This window comes from Corvus moneduloides, chromosome 7, assembly GCF_009650955.1.
Source record: "Corvus moneduloides isolate bCorMon1 chromosome 7, bCorMon1.pri, whole genome shotgun sequence".
Classification (NCBI taxonomy): Eukaryota; Metazoa; Chordata; class Aves; order Passeriformes; family Corvidae; genus Corvus; species Corvus moneduloides.
Genome location: NC_045482.1, coordinates 17678576 through 17702992, shown reverse-complemented (window position 1 = coordinate 17702992; position 24417 = coordinate 17678576). Strand labels below are relative to the sequence as shown.

At 37.3% G+C, this 24417-nt stretch overlaps 1 protein-coding gene across 1 annotated transcript in view; it reads right to left on the bottom strand.

Moving 5' to 3' along the window:
- CHN1 (chimerin 1) overlaps positions 1-24417 on the bottom strand; it is a 96629-nt gene that overhangs the window by 52670 nt on the left and 19542 nt on the right. The window contains exons 2-5 of the mRNA XM_032114099.1: positions 22108-22146; positions 18761-18816; positions 11341-11372; positions 10343-10456 (exon numbers count right to left, since the gene is read on the bottom strand). Coding sequence (XP_031969990.1) covers positions 10343-10456; positions 11341-11372; positions 18761-18816; positions 22108-22146 — 241 coding nt within the window. The remainder of the gene's footprint in view (positions 1-10342; positions 10457-11340; positions 11373-18760; positions 18817-22107; positions 22147-24417) is intronic.

The following is a 24417-nucleotide window of genomic DNA, read 5'->3' as shown; positions in this document are numbered from 1 at the left end:
TGGTTGCCAGTGGGGCAGAGTAGATAATGTGGGAAAATGTATTAAACAGTAGAGCATATGTGTGCTAATAAAGGATAATAAAGGACTGAGGGGTTGAATTCGGTTATCATACCATGAGAGAGACAGGCTTCAGAATCAGCCACCTACCTGCATGCAGCAGTCAGTGATAAAACAAAGGAAGAAGTGATGGATTGAGAGCCCAGACACACTCTCTTACCATCTGAGAAAGTGGATTTTATAGTCCATATACAGAATCGTACAGCAGCTTTTCACCACTTTTACAGGCTATTTTACGATGAGCAGAGTTTCTAGACAAAGGCATTGTTTAGAATGTGTAGCTGCAACCAAATGACAAATTTAATGCCCCTCAGGACTACTCGTGTCCTCCTTAGCTTCACGCAACTTCATTCACTGAACAGGGAAAACTTAAGTCTGAGCCTAAGGGTCACTTGGACTTAATCTTCCCTTGGAGAAAGAGTCTTAATGTGCTTTGCAGCCAGAAGGCAGAAGTCTTGCTTAAAATTAGGTGCCAGAATTTCAGTTCTATCTTCTGAAAACTCTCAACCAACAGTTATGACTAGAGTCTTGACACTCCATAAAAAGCCACAGCAATATAAGCAATCTTGCACTCACGAATGTCTCTTAATCAAGCTGTGTTCTTGGGAGTGAAAACAAATTATTCCACAGATCCTCTTTTGGCCCATTTCCTTGTCAAAGAAGCACAAGCCCTGCATGCAGCCAAAACCTCTTCTACACAGTTATCCCTGAAGGTCTCCAGCTCCTGAGAGCAGCTATTTTTTTTTTTTTTTTTTAACTTTCATTGGCAACAACATTTCTGACGATGGCCAGGGAACTCTGGAACTTGCCAACTTCCCAGAATACCTGCCTGACAAATAACATCGTTTTCAAAACCTGAGCAGTATTTTACAGGAACACAGTGTGTATAAATGAAATCAAATGCATTAGGGGTTAATGCAAATGGAGACAAAAAATCCTCGCTGATATGGCTGGGAAGGGTGGCAGAGTACAGTCAGTACAGTCACTATGGATAGTTTTCCAGAGCCATTTGGAGGGGCAGTACTGGCTAGCTGACTGTTGCTTGATGAATATTAATTTAGTATAAACTTATCCCTAAAACCTGGTAAGACCCATGCACTGGCTGAATGCATGATACTTCAGCATGGAAAAAGTATGGCATCCTTGAAAAAAGAAAACAAATTCTAGAGCTGGTACTGCAACATGTCTATCCCCTGCCAATGCAGACACAACCTTTGACTCCCTCTTTCTGACCTGGATCCTATAAAAAAGTTCAGAGCTTGTATATTATCCCTGATAACAGCTTCCCAGCAGACTCTCTCTACTGAGGCTGAAGACTATTTACCTGCATCACTGCCCAAACTTCCTTGTCCAAGAGGGAAAACAATACTGCGTAAATAGTGTGCTGCCAACAGCAGGCAGTGAGGACCAGAGCAATGGCACTTCCCTGTGGATCATAAGCACTGTCAGGGACAAACCAACTGCTCTAGGGCATCAACAGTAGGCAACAGTTGCTGAAAACAATGAAGAAAAAGTGTTATCGGCCCTTGGTACCTGTAATGGAGAATTTCACAAATAAATCTAACAAAATAAGAAAATAATTCTTTTGCCTCAATGTATTATTTTATTATTAACAGCTGATTTTCACTATCTTAAAATTTTGAAAAAGTATCAGCTGATCAAGGACTATGTATGTTATTAATATGCACTAAGATCACTTAATACTTAAGGTAAATGTTACTGTTCTTGATCAGTGGTAAGACTTTGAAAATAATCTGTTTGGTTTGAACAGATGCATTACCTCTTCTTAGTACTGTGCTTGCATGGCTTATTCAATTTTAAACTTGATATAAATTGCTGGGATTGATTTGATGATTGAATCAGAATCAATACCAATGTTTTGGGCATTGTTTTCCTTCCTTTTCTACCTGATGAAAGTTCCATGCTTCCTGGAAATAGACTCACTGTGGTTAGTGGTTAAGACACCTTTGAATTCTACATGCACATGGGAACGTATTAAAAGCCTGGTATCTTCTCTTTACATGAAGGCAATATTTGGAGACCTATGCCAGCTTGCCTGGATAAAGATCATCTGGACATGTTACTAGCAGGAATGTTACTAACTTTCATAGTTTCCTACTAAGTAAATAATTATGTTTACCAAAATTTTTAAAGAAATGTTCTTCAAGAGTTAATTTTACCATGTGACTTCATGCTACAAAAAGCTTTCATATTACTTTAAAATAGAACTGTGTTTCAATTCATCTGAATTAAGGTATCAACCCTACCAGTGTCTACTCAGCAAACTTCAAAATATGTATGTAAATTTTACTCTACATATAACATTTTCATTTTAGGTCATATATGATATTGTTTTTCTGGTATATTTTTGAAGTAGAACAACATCAGAAATGTAGCAGGAATTCCACTGCAGTTGTGTATTATGGAGAGAAAACTGCCACAGCATAATGTTCAGTCATGTTCGTTTTTGTTTCACTTAGAGGAGCTTTTCCTACAAGGGCTAAAGTTCATAGAGACAAAGAATGGTCTGGGTTGAAAGGCCACCTTTAAAGGTTGTCTAGTCCAATCCCCCTGCAATAAGCAGGGACATCTCAACCTAGACCAGGATGCTCAGAGCCTCATCCAGTGAATTTTTCCAGGGATGGAACATCTACTACTTCTCTGGGCAGCCTGTTCCAGTGTTTCACCACCCTCACCACAAAAAATTATCTTTTTTATCTACTCTAAATCGACCCCTTTTAGTTTAAAAGTTAATCATGGCTGCCCTATTTCTCTTTTGCTTCTAGGGATTTTCTCACACTGAAAGTAACTTGCTCTTAATTTATCCTACTAAAACAATATAGATATTTTAATTCAGTGTATCAAGGAAACCTGAGTGGAAGACATCAAGTGAAAAACAAAAGAAATGTTCTCATTGTAAAATAGCTTTGCAAGTCCAGAAAGGGTTCTTGGAGAGCAGAGTGGAACAACATTGTTTTAGTTGTTGTTCCTGTTTGTTTGGGGTTTTTTTAAATGTATACGGCAGGTTGTTGTTCAAGGTCTCAAGAAAACCCAAATTTACTTAGACTAAAAAAAACTACAGTAGGGTTTCTGTTCCAGAGAGATTTTGTCAAATCTGATTTGCCTTAAGCCACTGCTAATGCAAATCTTACAATGCAGGTTTACTTAACTTACTTAAAGGTATTACAGAATTTGCTATTCACTTAACTTGTTTTCTCAACATATTCTACCTCTAATCTTCCAGTACTCACTCATCACTTTTTTGCAAACAGTGAGAAATTCACCAATATACTCATCCTGCTCTCTAAATGATTTTTCCTCAAAGCTACATTCCTTAACAATAAACAAGCATAACAACACAAAATGAAATGGTTCCTGCATACATAACATGCATTATTAGAATTCTTGGGGCTACTAACAGTTCATCAATGAAGATTAATAGCTTTTTTACTATTATATTCTGTTTTTCTAGAATAAAATTTCTTCTTTCATGCAAGTGCAGCAATAAATGGGGCAGATGTCAATTTATTACTGAGACTGTTAGAGTTCATCTACTCATCTCAAGATACAAAATAAAAAAAATTAGCTTGATTCTCTTTCTAGCACCTATCAAATCAGGAGGAACCATACTCAACTCAGCTGAGCTTCACCAAGTATAAAGGAGGGAGAAGGAAAAGGAAAACTGGGCCAGATAACACTTACTGCTGTCAGTTGTTTTGGTGTTTGAATAATTAATAAATATTTTGATGAAAACAATAATGACATTAAACAACAATGTAAGGCTACTGTGTGTTATCTTGGAAACATGTCTATAAAGCATCCACAGTATCTACAGCTGATGAAGTACAGGAATAAAGGTGTTTCTCCAAATAAAAAAATTCCTAAATATGTATTTCATAAATTACAAAAGAAGAGGCCAATCAAAAGGACTAACTTGAAGATAGATTTCTAGCTAGCATTTTCTAAAAGCAGTAGAGAAAAAGAGGGATTCCAATAGAACTTGCAGAAGACAGAAAAGATATGTATGCTTTTGACAGGAGAGGAAAGCACTATGTACTTGCATATACAATTTAATTATCAACTGATTGCATTACAATTTGATTTTTTCAATTATTATTTCAACTCCGACACTGCTTAGAAGCTTTCAACCAGGCAGATATTATGCACCATAAAAACAGCAAAGTCCAACACATTCCTGCTCAGGAGCTGTGACAAGGGGTAGTCTGAGAGATGGGATGCAACTTTCAGTCTGTTTGGGCCATTTTTAAGATATCCTAGACTTTTGTACTGAATAAGCAATGTGAGACAATAGAGAAGAGAAAACATCTTCTCTAACTGAGAAATGAGGCCTTCAGAACTTAATGGCCTAAAGCCAAATCATATATGAAACCAAGAAGTGAGCCCAGACCTTCTGAGCTCCACCATGGTACCTCACCACAAGTGCAGTGCCTCTGCTGTTCACCAGATCACAGCAGACCTTTGTGGCACAGCAGGAACTACAGCCAGGGTGAAGGACATGGCATAAAATGAGCATGAGCTGTGTACACTGAGCACAGGCATCTCTTGGACAAGTTCTCCCAAAAAAGTTCACAACACGTTGAAGCAGAGAATATTCCTCTGAGAAGTGCTGAACTTAACACGAGCAGGAGAAAGACTGCAGCAAGCTGAATTGCCAAAGATAAATTAGACACTAGCCAAAAGAAAACAGAGCTGACAACAACAACAGATGGGAAGAGGAGGGAAGGAGAACAGGAACACAGCAAGAAGACGTGAACCATAAGGAAAAAAGCATTCTAGTCTGTGGGAGGACCTAGGTAGCCAGTTAATTACTCATTAAGGTTAGTAGCTATTTATTATTATACTAAATACTTAAGTGAAACCATCTCAGTAGTGCCCAGGTGCACTCACAAAATGCAGGTGACAAGCTGGATACTTAAGCTGTTCACTGGTAGCTGAACCTTTCATGTTATTGACAAACTAAGAGAGTAAATTATTTAGTGTGAAATTTTATGCAGGGAAAGAAACTTTTTATATGGAAGATCATTTAAATAGAGGGCCAATTGTTTTACTTGAGAGCAGAAAAGCAAGCTCCAGAATTTATCACCACCTTTTCCTCTGGTTTTCTTCATTTAGCAAACAAGGAATATTGTATGAATATTTTAGAAAGGTTTCTAGAAACTGAATTCAGCCTTTGCTACTGCCAATCACTGCATTTGCAAATCAGGTAAAAAAAATACACAGAAAGATATGCAAAGTTTAGTCTTTAAAATGGTCTTTATAATTTTTTCCTACCAACTAGCACGATGTCAGGATACTGTTACCATGGTAAAGTGAAGAGATGCAGTTAGCTACTGCTTTGCTGGGCTCCTTCTGACTACTTATAGATCAGCTATAGATGTAGGATAAACTATGATCAGATTTTGATGCATTCGTAATTCAAAAAACATAATTCAGCTATTATCATGTAGAAAGTAGTTTCAAACAATTCTTCTTTCTCCAATTGCTCTCCCTTGTCCCAGTATGTACGAGGCTTTTCAGCAGAATGCAGATCAACGGTTTTAATCTCTGAATTCAAGAAGCCTTTTGCAGATGTTGAATTCTACACATGTAAGTGATCCCACAGCAACCAACACATGTTCTGGAACAGCACTACACGTGTGTCCCAAAAGAGCCCACTGAAAATAAACAGCATCCAGCTACCAAAGCAGTTGTCCTCTGAAATTTAAAAGGTTCATTTGCAGCATTATGCTCTTATAGCCTAACAATTAGGTCTTCTTTTAAAATGCCAGTGGCTAGTTTCTTAACAAAATTTCATAATTTAGGGATAGAGAATATATGTATGAATTTGCACAATACATGTAATTTGTTGACTAAAATAAAGATTACTAATTTTTGACATTTATTTCACCTGAAGAATTCTTTCCTGGTGCTACATAATCTTCAATGTGTCCAAAACCCCAAACATAAAGAAAACATGACTCATAATCATGGCTCACATTATTACCTTTTTTTTCTAAAAAATCATGCTGCAGAACCTTATTTCAATTCATTCTCAGTATCACAACAATAGAATTTGCAGGAAGGGAAACCATGGTAACCAATTAAATGTGCTACAGCAGCTATCTACTCAAAAGAACATGCAGTACCATCACACTTCAACGCCTACCACTAGTACAATCTCTACCCATTTCCTCTTTATCCTCATCCTAGTTATTAAACAAGCTCTCCACCACAAAAGGCTACATTGCAAACCATGTCTTACTGTTACTGTCATTTGCTATAGGTCTTAACATTAAGCAGTGTACTACTTACTCTTTTGCCAATCTAAAAGCAGATCTAATAGCTCCAGAAGTGAGTTAGGAACTTTCATTCTTTTAATCTGTTTGGACCATTGAATCCACATTACAATGTATTTTAAATATTTTTATTCTAACAGAGACTTGCTGATATGTGTGGACACACATATATATCTATGATAGTTTTCTCCCTTTAGCAATTTTTTTTAAACCTCAAGATTGCAAAACATTTTCAGCGGCATTCTCTGATTAATTAATTAGTAAAGATTGGTGAATGCATCCATAATTAAGTACAGGCATTATATATAGTAGGGTGCTGATTTGCTGCTCTCAGTTGTGTTTATGCTTCATTCTCCTTTATATGGTATCTGAGCTGACACAATTTTACAGGCCTTCTTAGGCTCTAAACATCAATTTTCTTTGAAGGACAGCTCTGAATATTTAGTTAAACTTACACACTTAAAACAACATTTAAATTATCACTTTCTTTTTCTTTAAGAACATACTTCTACCTCTGTTACAAATTCTGAGAAATTTATTTTCTGAAAAAACCTTACCATCTTTTGTTTCAAATTTAGATTTAAAAGGTAGTCTGCCTTTAAAAAAGTCCTGATGCAAATTAATTGCACAATAATGGATGAAAGTAGGCAAAAATAGCTCATCATAAGACGAGCAAAATGCAGCTTGTTATGTAAGTGGAAAGCAGATTTTACAGTAAATCAACAGCAACTTTAAAAACGGAAAAGTTTTTTTGGATAAGACTCACTTTCCCTATCTTACTAAGAAAAAAAATTAAATATCTTCACTTTGAACTCAACTATTTCACAGTATTGCACAAAGAACAGTTGACCGCCTTGCTTAAGCTTGCAAAAAGTATTATTTTTCCTGTCCTATATTTGGTCATTTAAGTGGCGCTAGGCTATGTCTGTCGCAATTGCAGCTCAGGAACAAGATCTTTAAATCTACTAAAGCTAGTTCCATAAAAGTACCACAGCCTAATGCTTCATAGTGGTCAAAAACTCATTTAGAAAGGTTTGGGGAACAAAGAACTAAAACGTGGCACAGTTCATCTTGAACAGGATGTGCAGTCCTGGCTGGTATGAATACTGAGATTTTGGACATCAGCTACAATAGCTGGTGGACTCAAATGTAACACTGAAAGTGTTCCATGATGATTTGAGGAAATGTCTGGCTTGGGTCCTCAGGACAAATCACAAAAAGCTTGTTCTTCTCCATTGCAGAAAAGATGACTGGAAACATTTCATTACAGAGACATCATACCTTGCCACAGGAAGGGATATGATCCTGTTTCACTAAACTGCTCTTCACGACTGGATGCACTGGGTTTTTCAGGATTCCCAGGCACGCTGACACAAACACAGGAAGAAGACATCTGCCAGAGCTGGACGTGCTGGGCCGTCTGTCTCACTGAATTGCCTGCCTCCCCAGCAGAACCATCGGCAGCTACAAGCCAGGAAACAAACCTGTCTCAGTCTCAACATCAGCTGCTCTACCCAGAGCTACCACAAGACTTTTATGTCTTGATGAACTGGGATTTCATGATGCAATCGCACTTCATAGGCAGTTTCCAATTTGCCCTAATCAGAATGGACAGGCCGTCAAAGACTGACACATCAGGCTACAAACAGTGAGAGAGAGATTGAGTAGAACACAGAAATACAGAGGGGACCAAGTATTTATGCCAAGAGTTGATGGTACCTTCAAGAATCTAAATTTTACTCAATTTTTTCCATTTTTTTTACCAAAATGTGCCTGAAAACCAATCAGAAAACAAGGATATTTCATTTTATGTTTGGTCACTATTGTTATTACAGAATTAGGGCACCTGTAGAGAATTGCTGCGTTAACTTAATAAAATTCTTTGAAACCTGTTCTGTGTCTGTTTTTCTATGTAACAGCTGACCAAGTTTTCTTTCCTCCCACAGCTTCCAAGGGGTAAAACAAAGGTAAAGAAGGAAAAGCAAAAATCATACCGAAGTGATCCTAAAGTTAGCATGACTGCTTAAGGGAGAGAGGGGCACTTAAACCTAGTATGGAAATATCAAATTGGTTCATACAGCTAGAAGAGAAAGGGTGAAATTAGAGACCCTGAACTCAATCGAAGCCTTCTGTTGAACTTGGAAAAGTTTTGCTCATACATACCATCCTACTGACAAGCTCCGTTTTTGGCAGTGGAAATTACATTCTTAAATTCCTGCTGGGATTATCTAAACTGCAGACAGGGCTATCTTTGCCATCTGGCAGTGTAGTGACCCAAACACAAGTGATGCTCTCAAAAACTGATAAAATTACATAAACTTATCATGGCAATCACAGCAAACTTCTCACAGTCAGGATGCACAGAGAGACTGCAGAAAGGACCTAGTCTTTAAAGAGAGGCTACAATTTCAGAAACACAGTCAGTGGGCATTTTGGCTAATGGTTGTATTCTGCATCTATAATTCCAGGAAAAGGAAAAATAGAAACTGAGCAAAACTCTCCCTCCAGTCAATGGAAATGCAGACTCCTGCTACACTTCCTAGTAGTGATTAAGAAGAAATCCTAGTGGTAAAATTCCAATGTGTGAAAGACACAGCACTGCAGTTCACAGAGTTCCACCTAAGGTATGAGAGTAAACACCCTCATCCATACACTTTGAAGGCCAACAGTGAGACCACAGAGCATTATCTGCTGTGGGCAGGAAAGCAGCCACCTAGACCCACTGCCTTTGATACGTAAGTTATTCAGCACTTCATAATGAAATGGCTGCAAGATGCTGCAGTTTCAGATTCTGATGTATTTTCCCAAAAGCTGAATTTCATCAAAATAAATCAACGATAGCAACTTTGCTATCATTTGAAACCTTTTCCCGAGCTGATTACGAACAACTATCCATTCTTCTTTCTATTTGGGATAAAATTGATTTTATTGCTTTCAAAGGGGTTACAGCATCATCTTAGTCTATAGGCCCTGTGCCTTCTGCTCCATTAGAAGCAAGGGCCAGGAGCTCTGCCTTCAAGCCAGGTGTTACAACTGATTTCTTTTTAGCTTTAAAAGAATATTGCAAGAGCAGATGATGAAACTGAGTATTATTTTAACAAGAAATACCAAATTTACACTGTTAATGCAAGTCAGTGTAAATGTCAACACTGTTTCTCTTTGAAATCTTATTACTACAGAAACAAATATCTCATTAAAATATACTCTTTTTTCCCCTGAAAAACTAATTCATCATTTTTATTCCAAGACATTATTATTTTAATTATAATCTTATTTTACCCATATAAAACTTTCAGTAACTGCATCTTCTCCTTCAATGTTTTTCTGTCCCACTTAGATTTAAAACATTGCTAATGATCACTATCTCCCATCTGGGTACTGAGGTGTACAGCACAGGCCAAAATAACCTCCAATACTTTAAAAGCAATTAAGCTATTTAAAACTTACAACTATTTTTTATTTGACTTTTTTATTTATAGCTGATCCACTTGTCAGAACTTTGCAGAATGAAGAAGTAGATCTGCAAACGTTGGTAGCTAACAAGTGTTCAGGTGAAAAAGGCCTCCTGATTTGTTGCCATCCCATGAAGAGACAAGAGAGAACTAAGTGTTCTTCAGCAACAGCTACCTAGCCAGTACCCACACGGCAGACTAGTCAGGGGAACTCATGAGATGTCTTTTATTTCTTGATCACCTGCTCTCCCAACATCTGCATGGGGTCACATCTGTAACACAGTGGCAGAAGGGCAAAATGAAGCACCACCAGCAAAACCACAATTGCTGTTACCCTGATGGGGCAAACAATAAGGAGTGTTAGCACCTCAAGAAGGGACAGAGAAGGTTAAAGATACCAAATTTGTAACTAGGGTGAAAAAGTACAGTGATTAAAAAAAAATGAAAACAATCACAAGAGATTTTATGACCTGAGGTCAGCAACACAGTAAAATCTGAATATTTTATAAATTTTAAAATGAAGTATTAATTACTGACCTTAATGCCAAAGTGTAGGTTCCAGGTTGCCTTTGGCTTTCACGAATGAGATAGCTTCCCTCTGCAACACTTAATAATTGGTCGGCTTCCTCCCTTGAGATCATCCCATGGAATCTAAGGAACAAACATTTTTTTGAAACACATGCCTCTTCTCTTTTAAATCACCTTTTGGTCTTCTTTAAAAAGCACCAACAAGAGTAATTAAAAAAGAAGCAAACATAAAAATGACTGATTTGCAGGAATCTACAGTTTAAATTAATCTCCCTTTCTGCCTGTATTTGAAGTCACTTTAAATGGTTTAGAAAGGCTTCTAGGAAAGAATATCTATGAAACAAGTATATTGTTTTTAAATCTGCATCTGTCAATTTAATATGTAGAAATAAATCTGTTTTCTCCTGCTGGCTTCACATGTTTTGTGCTAGTGGCATGCAATCAAACATTTTGAAGCATTCAAGGATATTTTATGCAATCCCTGAGATTTTAGCAAGTTGCCATAATCTCAGTAATTGCTGATGTAATAACCCAGCAACACTACACATCTTCTACCAAAATAAACATAAATAAGATATACTTTGTTTCTCCACTCTAGATCTAACCATCTTTACATTAGCAACCTGAAAGAGAAGACACATGTAGACTGAACATACCAATATATGTTTGGGATCCAAATATCTTTTTTCCCTAAACAGAACACCTTTTTTGCAAAGCCAGCCGGAGAGGGAGGTAAAAAACCACAATCCTTTCAAAGTACAGAAACATATGTATGTTTTTCTCACTTAAAGTAGCACTCAGTGATATCCATATCCATCAGAAATTGCAGCTGTAATTTTAGGCAGGCAAAAGTGATGGCACTGTAATAATGATCTGATGGTAAGACACACTGCTGTAAAACACACAGAAGAAACAAAGGGCACAGAGTAAACACTTGCCACCTTTTCTGTAACTATTATCAACCAATATGTCAGGATAAACCACTTTCAGAGATGTTTGCTACTTACTCTCTTCCATAATATTTGGGTCTGTTCTCTACCTAGAAGAAACAACAGAAATTGTAATGTTGCATAACAAGCGAAGCTATACAGTAAGTGGACTGTTTACAATATAGTATCAAAAATAGAAAGGGATATAATCTGAAAGTGCAGGCAAAAATCATCTACTGCAGAACTTCTCCTGCAATTAGAACATAGGGAAACCAAAGGGAGACCTTCAGAAAACGTCACACTTGTGAATGGTTTAAAACGGAGTGAGAAAGGATGAGCCACTTGGACCATGTCATCCTCAGGACTGCATATACAAACTGATGGCATTCAATATTGCTCCTACAAAGTGCCAAAAAGGGGAAACGAGTTTGAATTTCATGCATGTAAGTGCACCACGCTGTTGAGTGCACTAGTGCAGTGAAACATCTACAAAACTCTTAAATGTATAGGTTACCTTCCATCACAGAGCTGTTGGTGCCACTGCTGAAATAAAGGCACTACTATACAGCCCCTCAGAGAGAGGGCAAATCATCAGGTGCCTAAGTCTTGTACTTCTCGACTTCATTAAACTGTGTGCTCTGCAATATCACCTAAAAGACTTCAAAAGCAGGTGTGCATGTGTTATGTAGTGTAACTCCACCCTGTCTGTGCTCTAGAGACCTTACAGTATAAATGCAAACAACATGCGGGATGCCAGAGTACGATTTGCCTGATAATTATTTTAGATTAAGGAATGCGTCTGCATTTGTCCAGGAAGTCTAGAGCCAAGTGAGGAACAGCAGACCTCACAGAAATCAGCTAATAATCTAAACCACCAGATTATCCTTTCTTGCTAAATTTAAAAGAGGAAACCCTTTGGGGAGTAAAAGTCTACAGTTATACAACCTGAACTACAAAAGTATAAAACAATCCAGGTATGCTGAAACACAGAATGCCACTTTAGTTTCTTCTTTCCATGTTTTCAACAAAAAGCCTATTAATATTAGCACATCTTTCCAGTTATTTCAGTGGAGTATAAAGATATCAGATGTCCAAAACAACAAAAAACAACATGCATCCTGATGTATAGTCTAATAACAATTCTTCCACATTCCCAGCAAATAGAAAGCTATTGTAATAGTTCATCACTTTGGAAAAAACATTCCATCATTGGAAAGATTTATCATGTTCTAAAAGATTTCCTTTTCCTTTATAACAGAAAACAAGAGTTGACTGGTGTGATAGCTGTTTTCAAAGGGCCTGAAGAGACTGGATCATTTCAAGAAAGAAGAAAGGTCTTAGATACTTTTTGTTAAATGTAGGCTATTTCTTCAATAAGAAGGTATCAACATAAACAGAGAAAAAATGAAAGCATTTTATTGCTGTTGTTACAGAAACTTGAAACAATTCTTAACTAAAACCCTTATGCCAAAATACTAGTTTTAGGGCAGTTGTTAAAAGAAGAATCCTTGAATAAGATTTTGTTGTCTGTCTAGTGAGATTTTATATTTATCTCAGTGAATTTATAAGACAGTACTGGAAAATTTATATGAGCAAAACATTCCTTTTCGGAAACGGATTAGTAACTTGACAGGGCATCTTCAGAGTACTTGCAAATCCTAAGACAATTTATGATATACTCTGTGTGCAAACATTTGAAAATGTGAATGGGAAGATGACTGGAACAAAGCATCTGAAAAAACCTCCACAGGACTTTCAGGCATTTTTAAGTGGGCTTGCAGTTCATTTGGTGGATGATGAGTTAAAGAGGAAAATAACCACTTCTGTTAACATTCTGTCTCTACTGATCAGTTTTACCAACTTGCAAAAACTTCAGTATAAATGTCAATATGCAACACTTTTTGCTTGCATAAGACTCAGTGCAGCTGGAACCTCAATTCACTGAATTTTACTGCCTGTTAGTGTTTTTTTCGTAAGTTTTTACATTTATGATAATATTAGGGGGTTTTCACATCTATAATAACATATGTTAAGACTTCAAGAAAATTCCATCAGAACTCAGCAGGGGCCTTCTAATTCACTCAGAATAAGTGGGCTACATACCCAGTGCAGTTTGTGTACTCAGAAAACCACACAGACTGCCCATAAGCCAAATTTACCATGTAAGACAGTAAACACTGTTCTCAAGCTTTCTATAAAGCTTCTGACAGGTGTTGTTACACCAACTGTACCCCTTGCAACTTAGACACAGTGTTTGTTCTTACTTTAGGCATCCTTAACTGCACCAGAACCAGAAGCAACGTGCAGCTTTCTTGGTCTTTTGTGTTTGCTTGGACTTCAAGAAGTTCCTGCCAGACTGTATGCTACAAAATTAATTCTACAAATTACAATCACAGGCACCCATGTATCTTCCCTTTGCACATGAGCACTGGGAGCCAAAACAGTTTAGCTCAGAAGCTTCATTAGTCTAACTTTCACAGTCCGTCATCCTTAAGTTAAGGAGACAAAACCAAAACATCTGGACTGGAACTAAACCCACCTAAGAAAGGAAATACATTTTTAAATAAGATGATAGCAAGAAATCGGTCCTATTAGCTAAAGCTGATAGCTGAAAATACAGTGTGTAATTATCCTCTGCAGAGTTTCTTTCTGATTTGGCAATATTTTTGGACCAAAGCATTGCTAAGTGTAAGGGCAGCCTTAGCTGCTTCTTTATCTCTGTATCCAGGAAAGATCAGCTGAATGCTGCCTTTTGACTTCTCAGGACTTTTTTTTATGGGAAAAACTTCCTATTGCTGTTTGCTTGGCAAGGGTTTAGAAATTGCTTCTACCTAGGAAAAACAAAGGGGAAAAAAAGCATGAGATATTTGCTTTCAATGTGTTTATTTGTATATCACTAATGTAGAGGCCATGGGAAAAAATTAAGGTCTCCCTATGATACCTGCAAGAAACACAAAGGTCAACAAGATATCTACCATTGCTTAATTTCCCCTTTTTTTTTGAAATGGAGGTGTGAAGGCAATGAAACCAAATTTATGAACAGGCAAATCAGGCAGACTTGGCAAGTACCTTACAGTAGACATGCGTTTGGAAAGGAGCTTACCTACCATGAAATTTGGAAAGTCATCCTGATTGACTATCATGCTGATAAAGCCACCTTACAAACAGCTCTAAGAAGGCTGTGCATTATATATGCCCATCTATTCCGTGTTTCTTTACCATTTTCACAATACTACACAGAGATGCTGGTTAACAGGCTTGTTAACTATTAGCACTGAATTAGGATGAAGCCTCCTAAGAGGACAGAAAAGGCCAGTGATTTTAATTATCTCCACAATATGTATCCTTTCGTATAGTTATTTAAAATTTTTCGTGGAATGCTTTCATTCATTAATGCATTTCATTCATATAGCAGTCAAGGCTGTCTTAAATATGCCTGTACATGCACACATGTATGTAAGATTAGAAGCACAACAAATATGAATTTCATGGAGGAAATACAGTATTAATGGGACAAACAACATTATAATTTGCAGGCAAGCCTCATGCAGAAGTCAAATAACCTTAGAATGTTATGGAATCATCAACTTTAACCTCATGGAGTATTAACAGACTTGACTCTGCTACACCTTCACAATAAAAAATCCCAAATGAATGCAATGCTCTTTTTACTTCAGCGTCTCTCCACTGATCTGTGTGTTGCTCTGATATGAAACTGGTGTAGCAGAGCAGAAACTTGAATTCTTTGTATTTGAGAAGCATTTCATGTTAAGTAGGTCATTCTGTTGAATACACCTCTCAGTATCAGCACTTGTACAATGTGTGCCTTTGCACGTGAAATAAAGGGCTGGGGGTTTTTTATGATGTGATTTCCAATTATTCTTTAACAAGAGCTTTTCCCCCTAATCATCACTCTTGCTTTTGTCAACAGGTGGATTACAAAAAGGCAAGAAGAGCAATTTATGTGCTAATACCTCACCAAACTACATATTGTTCATTCTTACTGACCTCTTTGATGTTCTCAGGACCAAAATTCTCTTCCTAATACTTATGAATTTGTTTATACGGCTGAATAATTCAACCACTTAGGAAAAGATTCTGCTCCCCATTGACTCATGCATGGCTGCTAATAGAAACCCAGCTGAGAAAGAACAGATCACAAAGCTCAACACAAGCAGGAGAGGCTGAGACCAGAGAGAAAGGTTAAACAAGTTACTGCTTGCTGAATATATTTTCACTTCAAATCAGCTCAGCTGCATAAATTGTTCAACACTTATAATGAAAAACTGTTATCTGCATTATAAAGAATTAATGCAGAAGTACGAAAATGCACACTGATAATGTATTCTTTCAATTTTACCTTTACTACTTAAAAATAAGCTTCCAATAACTATTTTTTATAAAAAAATAAACTAATTTTTCAATGATAAAATGTGTATTTAATAAGCTCTGTTCTGCAGCTGAATACCTGACTAATTCTTTCATAGTTTTGTGTTACTTACTTCAATTCTCACTAGCTTCTAGATCTGCAGCTTTTATTTCTCAGTTTCTACAACAATGTTCACGGTACAGACACCAGTTTACTCAGCAGAGTTCAAGAAGCTATTTTAAAATAACACAGAATGTATCATTTTTCTGTTCACTCTGACACAGGGATAGTTTTACACTTACTTAAAGTTTGTCATATGTCATAATCTTGTTTTGGAATAAATTCATAGAAATATGACATTAGAGACACCAATGTGTTGCATTTCTTTCTCCAATCATGACAGGACTTAGCAGAGTGTTTTGACTGTTTGTGGTACTTTTGCAAATCCCCCATTGACTGTAACAGGCTAGAGGACACCACTCACCCATAGCAAATTTTCCTTCATAAATCAGTCTGACTTTTCAATTACTATCTCTATTACAGCTAATAAAACTTTCCAATTAACAGAATTTAAATTCAGTGAAAATGAGGATGACAAAGTTGTAGTAGTCACTGTGATTCGTATTTGAAGAAGCTTTACGCAGATGTTTTTATACTTGGCTGGCAAGTTTCTTGTTCTGTTCTAAAAAGAGGACAATTGTATCTGATCAATAGCTGAACAATTTCCATCACTCCAGAGGCAGGAAAAATTTTTAATTTTCAGATACTGAATACACATTTATGTCTCTGCTTATTTGACTGGATTAGCTAATAGTATTCTAAGAAATACTATGAAGAAGAACTTAGTATGAAATCTGCTAGTGAGGTCTTACCACTAGGGCAAAAGATCCCCAAGCCCTTCTCTGCAGTCAAACTAGCCTGGGATATAATGCCAACATTTCTTACTGAATATCCCAGACTACTTGATCAGTTTACAGTATCTCCCTGACTACAGAGTACATATACTTTGTGCAGCCAAATAATTACAAAATAATTACAATTGTAATGTAATGTAATGTAATGTTAAGCATTGTATGATTTCCTTAACTGTGCTGGTACTTTCTATTATGGATTTGTTTGGGTTTTTTCCATTTCTTTGTTGGTTTTGTTTTTTTTCCTTTTAAAGAAATCAAAATATATACAAAAAATGAAGGTTCTAATGCTGTGGGAATTAAAACATTCACAGATGAGGTTCTCATAGCATCTAACTGAAGAAACAGAAAAATTTTCACCCCTCACCACAAGTCAGGCTACTTTATGAGCATTACACTTTCAGTCTGTCACTACAGGAGTAAACAAGAGCAGGACTCAGAGATAAGGCTCAGAAAAGAAAAGGCTACAGTGATCGTATGTGCGTAATGTCAGCACCTCAAGAAACAGGGTCAGAATGCTACCAAAAATCCCTTCAATGTTTCACAATATGCCTGTGTACCTATAACCACACACATACTACCAATTCTTCCACCAGTGAAATACTTCTGAGGAGAGGAAGGAAAAAGCAACTATGCAACAGCACTTTACAACAATAAGCACAATCCATTGGAGGCAAGGAATAAAATACTTTATCCTATCCAGGTGAGCACTCTGAATCATAAACCTGTATTGTAATACTAAGCTTTTACAAGACTTCAGACACTTTGTATATTAATGTAATGAAAATATGTACCATAGAGAGCACTCAAAATAGAACAGAACCTTCTTAATAATGTTGCAATGGGAATAAAAAACTGGAAAAACTTCAATTTTTTCACAGCTTGGATCTTATCTTCTGTAGCTGTCTTTCCTTCAAATGTCCATCTGACCTTATTTGATGTACCTAAGGTACCTGCACAACAATTTTAACCAGAATACCTCTTCTTGGATGCTCATTAACAGTAGAAATCCTTGTCAAAACAAAAAATTTTGCTATCATTCTTGCAAAATTCATGTATTGTTCTTTCCTGTAGCTATATCTTGCTTAAGTGCAGTAAGTTATAGCTATACCTTTTTTCGAAACATCAAATTAACAGAGGAAAATGAGTGCTTCCATTAAACACAGTACTTCATTTCTGTTAAATCTCTACATTTTATTTTGAAAATTGCCAGACTACTTCATAGAATTATACTTGGACTTTTGAAAAAAGGACAGAAAATTGCCTGCTTAATTCTATCAAGAATTCCTCCTTGTAATCTAAACTATAAGCTATTAATGTTCCCTCCAGACAGTGCTACATCCCTCTGTATTTAACACTACATTGAAGCAAATAACGTATCTCAAAGATTAATTTCCTTTCTCTTGGCACATGACAAAAATACTCAAGTTTTATTGCAGCAATGTAATAACTTCCAGTTATTCAGTAAGAGCTGTGTTTTGTAATACTGCCTAACATTTCAGCATTTTTGAAATTGAAATTAATGTTTCCCAGGTTCTGCACTGAAGCTGCAAGATGGATGTAGTTATGACTAAATCTTGCTGGCACCAATGTTTGGTGTCAGTTAAACCCTCCAACACCACAACCCTGGAGAGGTGCTGCTCTGCTGAATGGCAGCTCAGGGCACAGTAGCAATGTGGGGTCTACCTCGACAGCTTATCCCATGAGCAGGTGCTTCCGTATCACTGTCTATTGAGGGGATCCCATTGTTACCACTTCAGTCCGTAAAATCTGTGGCTCCGCATAGCTCAGCTCCTGCTATTAATGAGTCTGAAGTACTGTGACTCAAATAACAGCACCAGGGGAGGTTTTAGTCTTTCCTCTGCTGATTTATTTTACACACCTAGCAGTGATGTCTGTACGAACAGGTGCATAGTTCCCCTGTACAGCTCTGCTCTTGCTTCTGTGAATTTCTGATGCAAAAAGGAGGAGAAAAGGTGTGTTTCCATGTATCTAGGAATCGAAAAGTAGTAAATGATTCTCAGTAAATGATGATACACATCAAAATCCTTTAAATTTCATTATTAGAATAAATGGATTTCCGAGTATCAGCACCCCCAAGGCTACTCACTCTAATCACAGCACGAAGTGTCCCAAGGAGCCACTCTTTGGGCTGGACACAATTAAGTACAGACATGGAATTGCTGGACTGTATAAAACTGAACTCTGTGATACCTACCTCACGAGTGCAGGTTATTCTTCTAGGATGGGGAGCTTCCTGTTGTAACTGATATACTGGGAGGAAGCAGAAGTTAAATTCTAATTAATACAGAATCACTGTGTAAGGTAAGCATTTAACATTAAACACTGCTGTTTATATAAAGGAGACATTCTGCAAAGTCTAATGCAAGGATACCAAGGATATAAAAATTGACTAACAAGTGGTCAGAAAAAAAGAATGTTGCAAGCCAAAACAGGATATTGATTTTCTTTACAATCAATTGATCAAGTAATATGGAATAACTAGGTGAGACCTGACAAGTTTCCAACAAACAGATTAGAAAAAGAATCATAATAAACACAAATTAAAGTTCATTATATGCCAAATCAGGCAGCTGTCAGACTTTCTTCAGCAAGCAGATGGAGCCCAATCCTACTATGCTGGGCACACATTCAGTCACCTTCAATATGTCAAGACTTTACAAGAATCACTCAGAACTCTGTGGTATCAAACCCTCTGCCTTTGCCACTGCTCAGTGAGGACCCTTCTGAAGAAAGAGAAAGATAGCCTTTGCATTTGCAGATCTAAAGATCTGCAAAACATAACGAGTTGAGTAGCAGCATAAACTAGCTAAGGCCCAAATTATGACATACACTTACTTACATTTACATCTTCCCTCCTCCTTTTTCTCTATTTTTAAAATAAGCTCTATCAAGGCAGAACAGATTTTTGGAACCAGATGTAAATTTAATGCTACCAGTATGTGTGGACTTTTTAGTACAATACCAAAGGAATGACTTTCAAATTCCATCCCAACTGAATCTAGTTTGGCAAGCCACCTTCAAAATGAGGCTGTCAACACTAAGTTAGTATTTCAATAGTACATTATAACTGGCAAAATAGACATTTGGAATTGTAATCTTTCAAAATTAAATTATGCTTCAATCATTAGTACTAAAACCAAGGTCTAATAACATTTGCTATCACCTTCTTCACATAATAAGACCACACATTAATTCGACTGATACGATTTGACTTCATTATAATTCTCATTTGATCCCAAGTCTTTTCCACTGGCAAATGCTGTATTTATGTATCAAGCTACATGGGAATGGAGAAAATGGCAAGATGCCCAATGATCACAGAATCATAAGATAAACTGGAAAAAATACTCCCTTTGTTCCAAATAAAAAATCCTAATGGTTTTTCCTGTTGTTATTAAAATCAGTCATTTCCATACTGTACTGGTAATACGAAAATTATTTTTGCAAGTGATGAACAACACCACATTGGTACATAAAACTGCAAGTATCATTTTAAGCATAGCATGAGCATTTACACTGCCAGCACAGAGATTCCCTAGCTTCCATTGTAAAAGTTGTATTTGATGGCACTGGACCTCGTCCATATGGAACTCTGAGAACTGCAGCACCAAGTTCAAAGGAAAAAAAAAATAAAATCAAAGAGCAAGTAAAGACTTTTCTGAATTTCAAAAAAGAGCAGTGGAGACCCACAATCAGGATGCTCCACAGAAACTGGCTGAAAACTGTTTCCCACCTTACTTCAAGCCAGGATGAAAAGATTTTCTGAAAGGAAATTCTTTTTTACCAATGGCAATACCTTTCTTCTGTTCTAGTAAGAAGCACAGCAAGCTGACTAGCTAAGTTACAAAACAGGACTCCTATCCCTCCTCCTCTAATTGATGTATGCAATTCAGACTGTTCAACACCAGTTTCCTTGCTGTAATTATTTCCAGGGAAGTCAAACAAGACATTTCTCTTCATCTGCCATGAGACAGAAATCTAATCAAACCTTGGGATTCAAAGCTTACTTCTGAACCACAGGAAGGTTCACCATGGCAGGCAGACCATGATGTCGTAGGAGAGTGGGTGCACACAAACCATACATGCAAACCATGTTGGAAAGTGGGTGCACATGCATTTGCACGTGCCCAGGCTTTCAACTGCTGTCAAGCTGCCAATAAAGATCCTGTATTAGAGAGGTTGAACCTCCCTGTTATAGATTATGGCATGCAATAAACTGAACAAGGAAGCAGTGTTCCCTGAGTTCACAGAAGGTACAGAGCTGAAAAAATAATTGAATCTGCCCTCTTACACTTGCTGTCTTTCTAACCATGGTTCTCACCAAGCCTTTAATTCCACATCTCTAATTGAAAAGTCTCCCACAGCAGGATGGAAACCTTTTGAAATAACTGCATTTTCTCAAGTACTAAATCTCCTCAACCTTTAGAGAGCAAACATTTTCTTGATGTGAAATGTTGCTTGAGTAAAAATCCCTTTATCCAGCCTGAAGACACCAAGCTGAATATATACAAAGTAATGCAAATGTAAGTCTGACATCCCTAAACTGTTAAGTGTGTTATACACACAAACATTCTGTTTTCGAAATCTGCTTTTCACAGAAGACTCTTCTGTCTTGCTGTGGTTCCTCAAGTCTCAAAATGCCTCACATTTTGGCTTTTCTGTCTATAAAGAACTAGAATTTAAAGGTGAGGCACTGTGGGAAGTTACGATGCTCTTTTACATTTTTCTCATGCTGTCTTTCATGTCACTAAACCTCCATTAGCACAGCCAAACAACAGGTCATTCCTTTACACGGAATTCCTTTGCATTTAAAAATGGCTGTTTGCTTTTTTGTGGGTGTGGTTTATTTGGTTTGGGTTTGTTTTTTGAAATGAAAGCAGCAAGTTGTGAGGTTCCCAAGAGAGTGGCACTCTGATCCCAGGGCAAGGCACCTGGACTGCTGCCCTGCACACCTGACTAAAGCAGCCTGCAAAGCCAGCTCCCTCTGGGCTAGGGCACACACACCAAGACCTGCAGAGCACAGGCAGGTTAGTAGCAAACCAGGCCCTTCTAGTCAGGGCTTCAAAAAACCGGCTTGTGATTTGTCACACCACGCCAAACAAATGCTCTCATTTTAATACATCAGCAAATTCCTGAGGAAAGCAGTTTATTTTGAGTTTTTTTAACCAGCTCAAGCTTAGCTGTAGTGATGCAAGGTACAAGATCACAGGAGCCCTAGGAGTTTGCAAGGATACAAAATTTAAGGCATGAATGGAGCTTATGTAAGCTCTGGTCTAGACAGACAAACTACTATAAGTGAGACCAACCAGGAGTGGGACAACTTATGTTAATAAGGGGCAGAGAATCTACTCCTCCAAATAATCTATGCTGACTTGTCCTGGGGGGTAGTTTGGCTGCACCTATCTCTAAACAGAAATGAACCCCTTTGAGGCTTCTTAAACTCACTTTCTGATGAAAAGAGAAACGAGCCTTCTAAAGAATCAAACTGAAACTTTTCCAGCTCTGACTTGGAAAAAAACCCCAAAACGCTGAGATACTTACAGTAAGATTTCCAAACAGGTGGTCTGTATTCATCAGTATCTGAAAGAAAACAAAAAATCTTGATGTTTTGTTGGAAACACTTCAACACAGAAATAACTGCAGAAGCCCTTGCAGAATTATTAAGATAACATGGCACCTAGGTTCTAAACTTCCTTTTTACTATTAGAGTAGAGAACAACTTGTTAAGATTTCCCCCTTTTTACTTAAACTAAAAATGTGAAAAGGTATTTTCTTTATCCAGCTAGAACTGAAACTATAGAAACACATTTGAAAAATGGCAAACATGCAGATCAGAAGCCAACATACTGTGAGGAGGAAGGAGAATATATATTATTTTGCTATGTATATATCTATAAATTCCATTTTAAACTACACCAGAAAGATTTTTTTCAATCTCAATTTAAATTCCAATAAATGAGTTTCCATGCAACTTATTCCTGCCATTAGGTTTTTCCTCTTCTGGATGGCAATTAACACTGCTAAAATAAAATCAGAGTATGCAAGGACTGCAAAATATTTTGGAAAAAAGGAGGTTGTTTTTTTTTTAAACTGACTACAAGCTCTTTTTGGAAGTAATGAGTAAATATTAAAAGTACCAACATATTTCTAATCCCAAATTTTAATTCTCAAATCAATTTTTTAAGAAATAAAATCCCAACATCTTCTAAGTTCTGTCGCTCTTATGACTTGCTTTACAACTGATCTGACATTTTGAGCTCAGGGCTATGTTGCAAACTTCAACTCTGATCCACCGTTTTACTGCTCTGACCAGCTTCAGTTCTGATGCCACAAATCACCGAGGCTTTCTGCAAGATGCTGTGCTTATCTGCCTTGGAGCTGATGAGAGTTTTTCCATTCTCATCACACCACAGGGTCACAAGCTGAGCCACCCACACAGCCAGCATTGCTGTCTGAAGCCACTTCCGACTGCAGTGTTCCTGCCTTAGCTCTGTTTGCAATTGTCTGCTCACTGGAACTACCTGCTGCATCCAACAAAACACGAATTTCTAGCTTTTATTGTAAGGTTACATAAAGATCAAGCAATCTGGGAAACTGTTGCTTGACTTTTGGCCTGAGTGGCATCTCCACTTGAGAGTCCTTAAGGCCACCAAAATTGAGCCTGAAGCTGGGAAAGGATTTTGCTTTGCTTCCCCTTAGAGTACACAATCTGTCTTCAGATACTTGCTGTAGTCCATCTCTCACACATAGACTCATGTCAAAAATCTCTAAAATACAGCTTAGTGGAATGAGATATTTTCCAGTTTAATTGGCACAGACTTTGCCAGACCCTCCCAAAACACTCTCTGCCCTAACTGCACTGCAATTTTGTTCAATTTTTTACCCTGTATTTTAGCTCTACACATGAAGAGGGTGCAGTCCTTGCAGACCACCTCGGTGGCAGTGGGTTTTATAAATACAATTCATTATGACTTTATTATTAAGGCAGCACTCAGTTAAACTGCCATCCCCCTGAATATGATGGGGTTTGATCTTTGGAAGGTCCTGCAGATGCTCTACCACATCCTGCAGATCAGCAAGAACACCTTGAATCTGCAGAGAGACCTTAAGCAGCTTGTGCTTCACTGTGGCAGTAAAAGCAAATCAGCAGCAACAGATGCAGCCAGGGTTATTCATTCCTGCTTTGATACCTTTAATTAAGGCAGTGCAAGTCGATTCATTCCAGAAGCATTGTAACATGATCCCTTAGCAATGCAATGTCACATGGAAAAGGGGCCAAAATTGTAAGTAAAAAGCATTACTTTAGTCCCAGAAGACAACTCTTCTACTACCTGAATTTGCTTTTGATATACTCTGGGTTCTGGCAATATATGCACTAGTTGAATTTACAAATAAATAATTTAAGTAAAGGACAACACACACTGTATTTTTAAAATATGAGCTGACTGTTACGAAAATACAAACATCTTGGCAGTCTAATCTTGCTCACACTCAAGCCATGCAATTGTTACAACTAAGGGCAGTATGGTTATAAAGCTAAAAAGCGACAATATTTGTGCCAAACAAAATACCTCAAACCTTGTTAAAGTCAGGCAAGAACAGCAGTTACTTTCATACAACAAATATCTAACATTCAGAAATGGGAAGGAATGATTTATGTTACGCAGCTGTGCACAAAGATTTTGTTAGAAAAAAATCTGTCGGTGAGCTTTATTGCCTTTACAGTGTGAGAATACCCTCCAGCCATCCTACACGAGGTAATGAAAAAACAAAAGGTCATTTCTATTGTGATTTTAAAAAAAAGTTATCTAATATAAACCAGTGTAGTAGCAAGTACAAGCACAGTGAAAC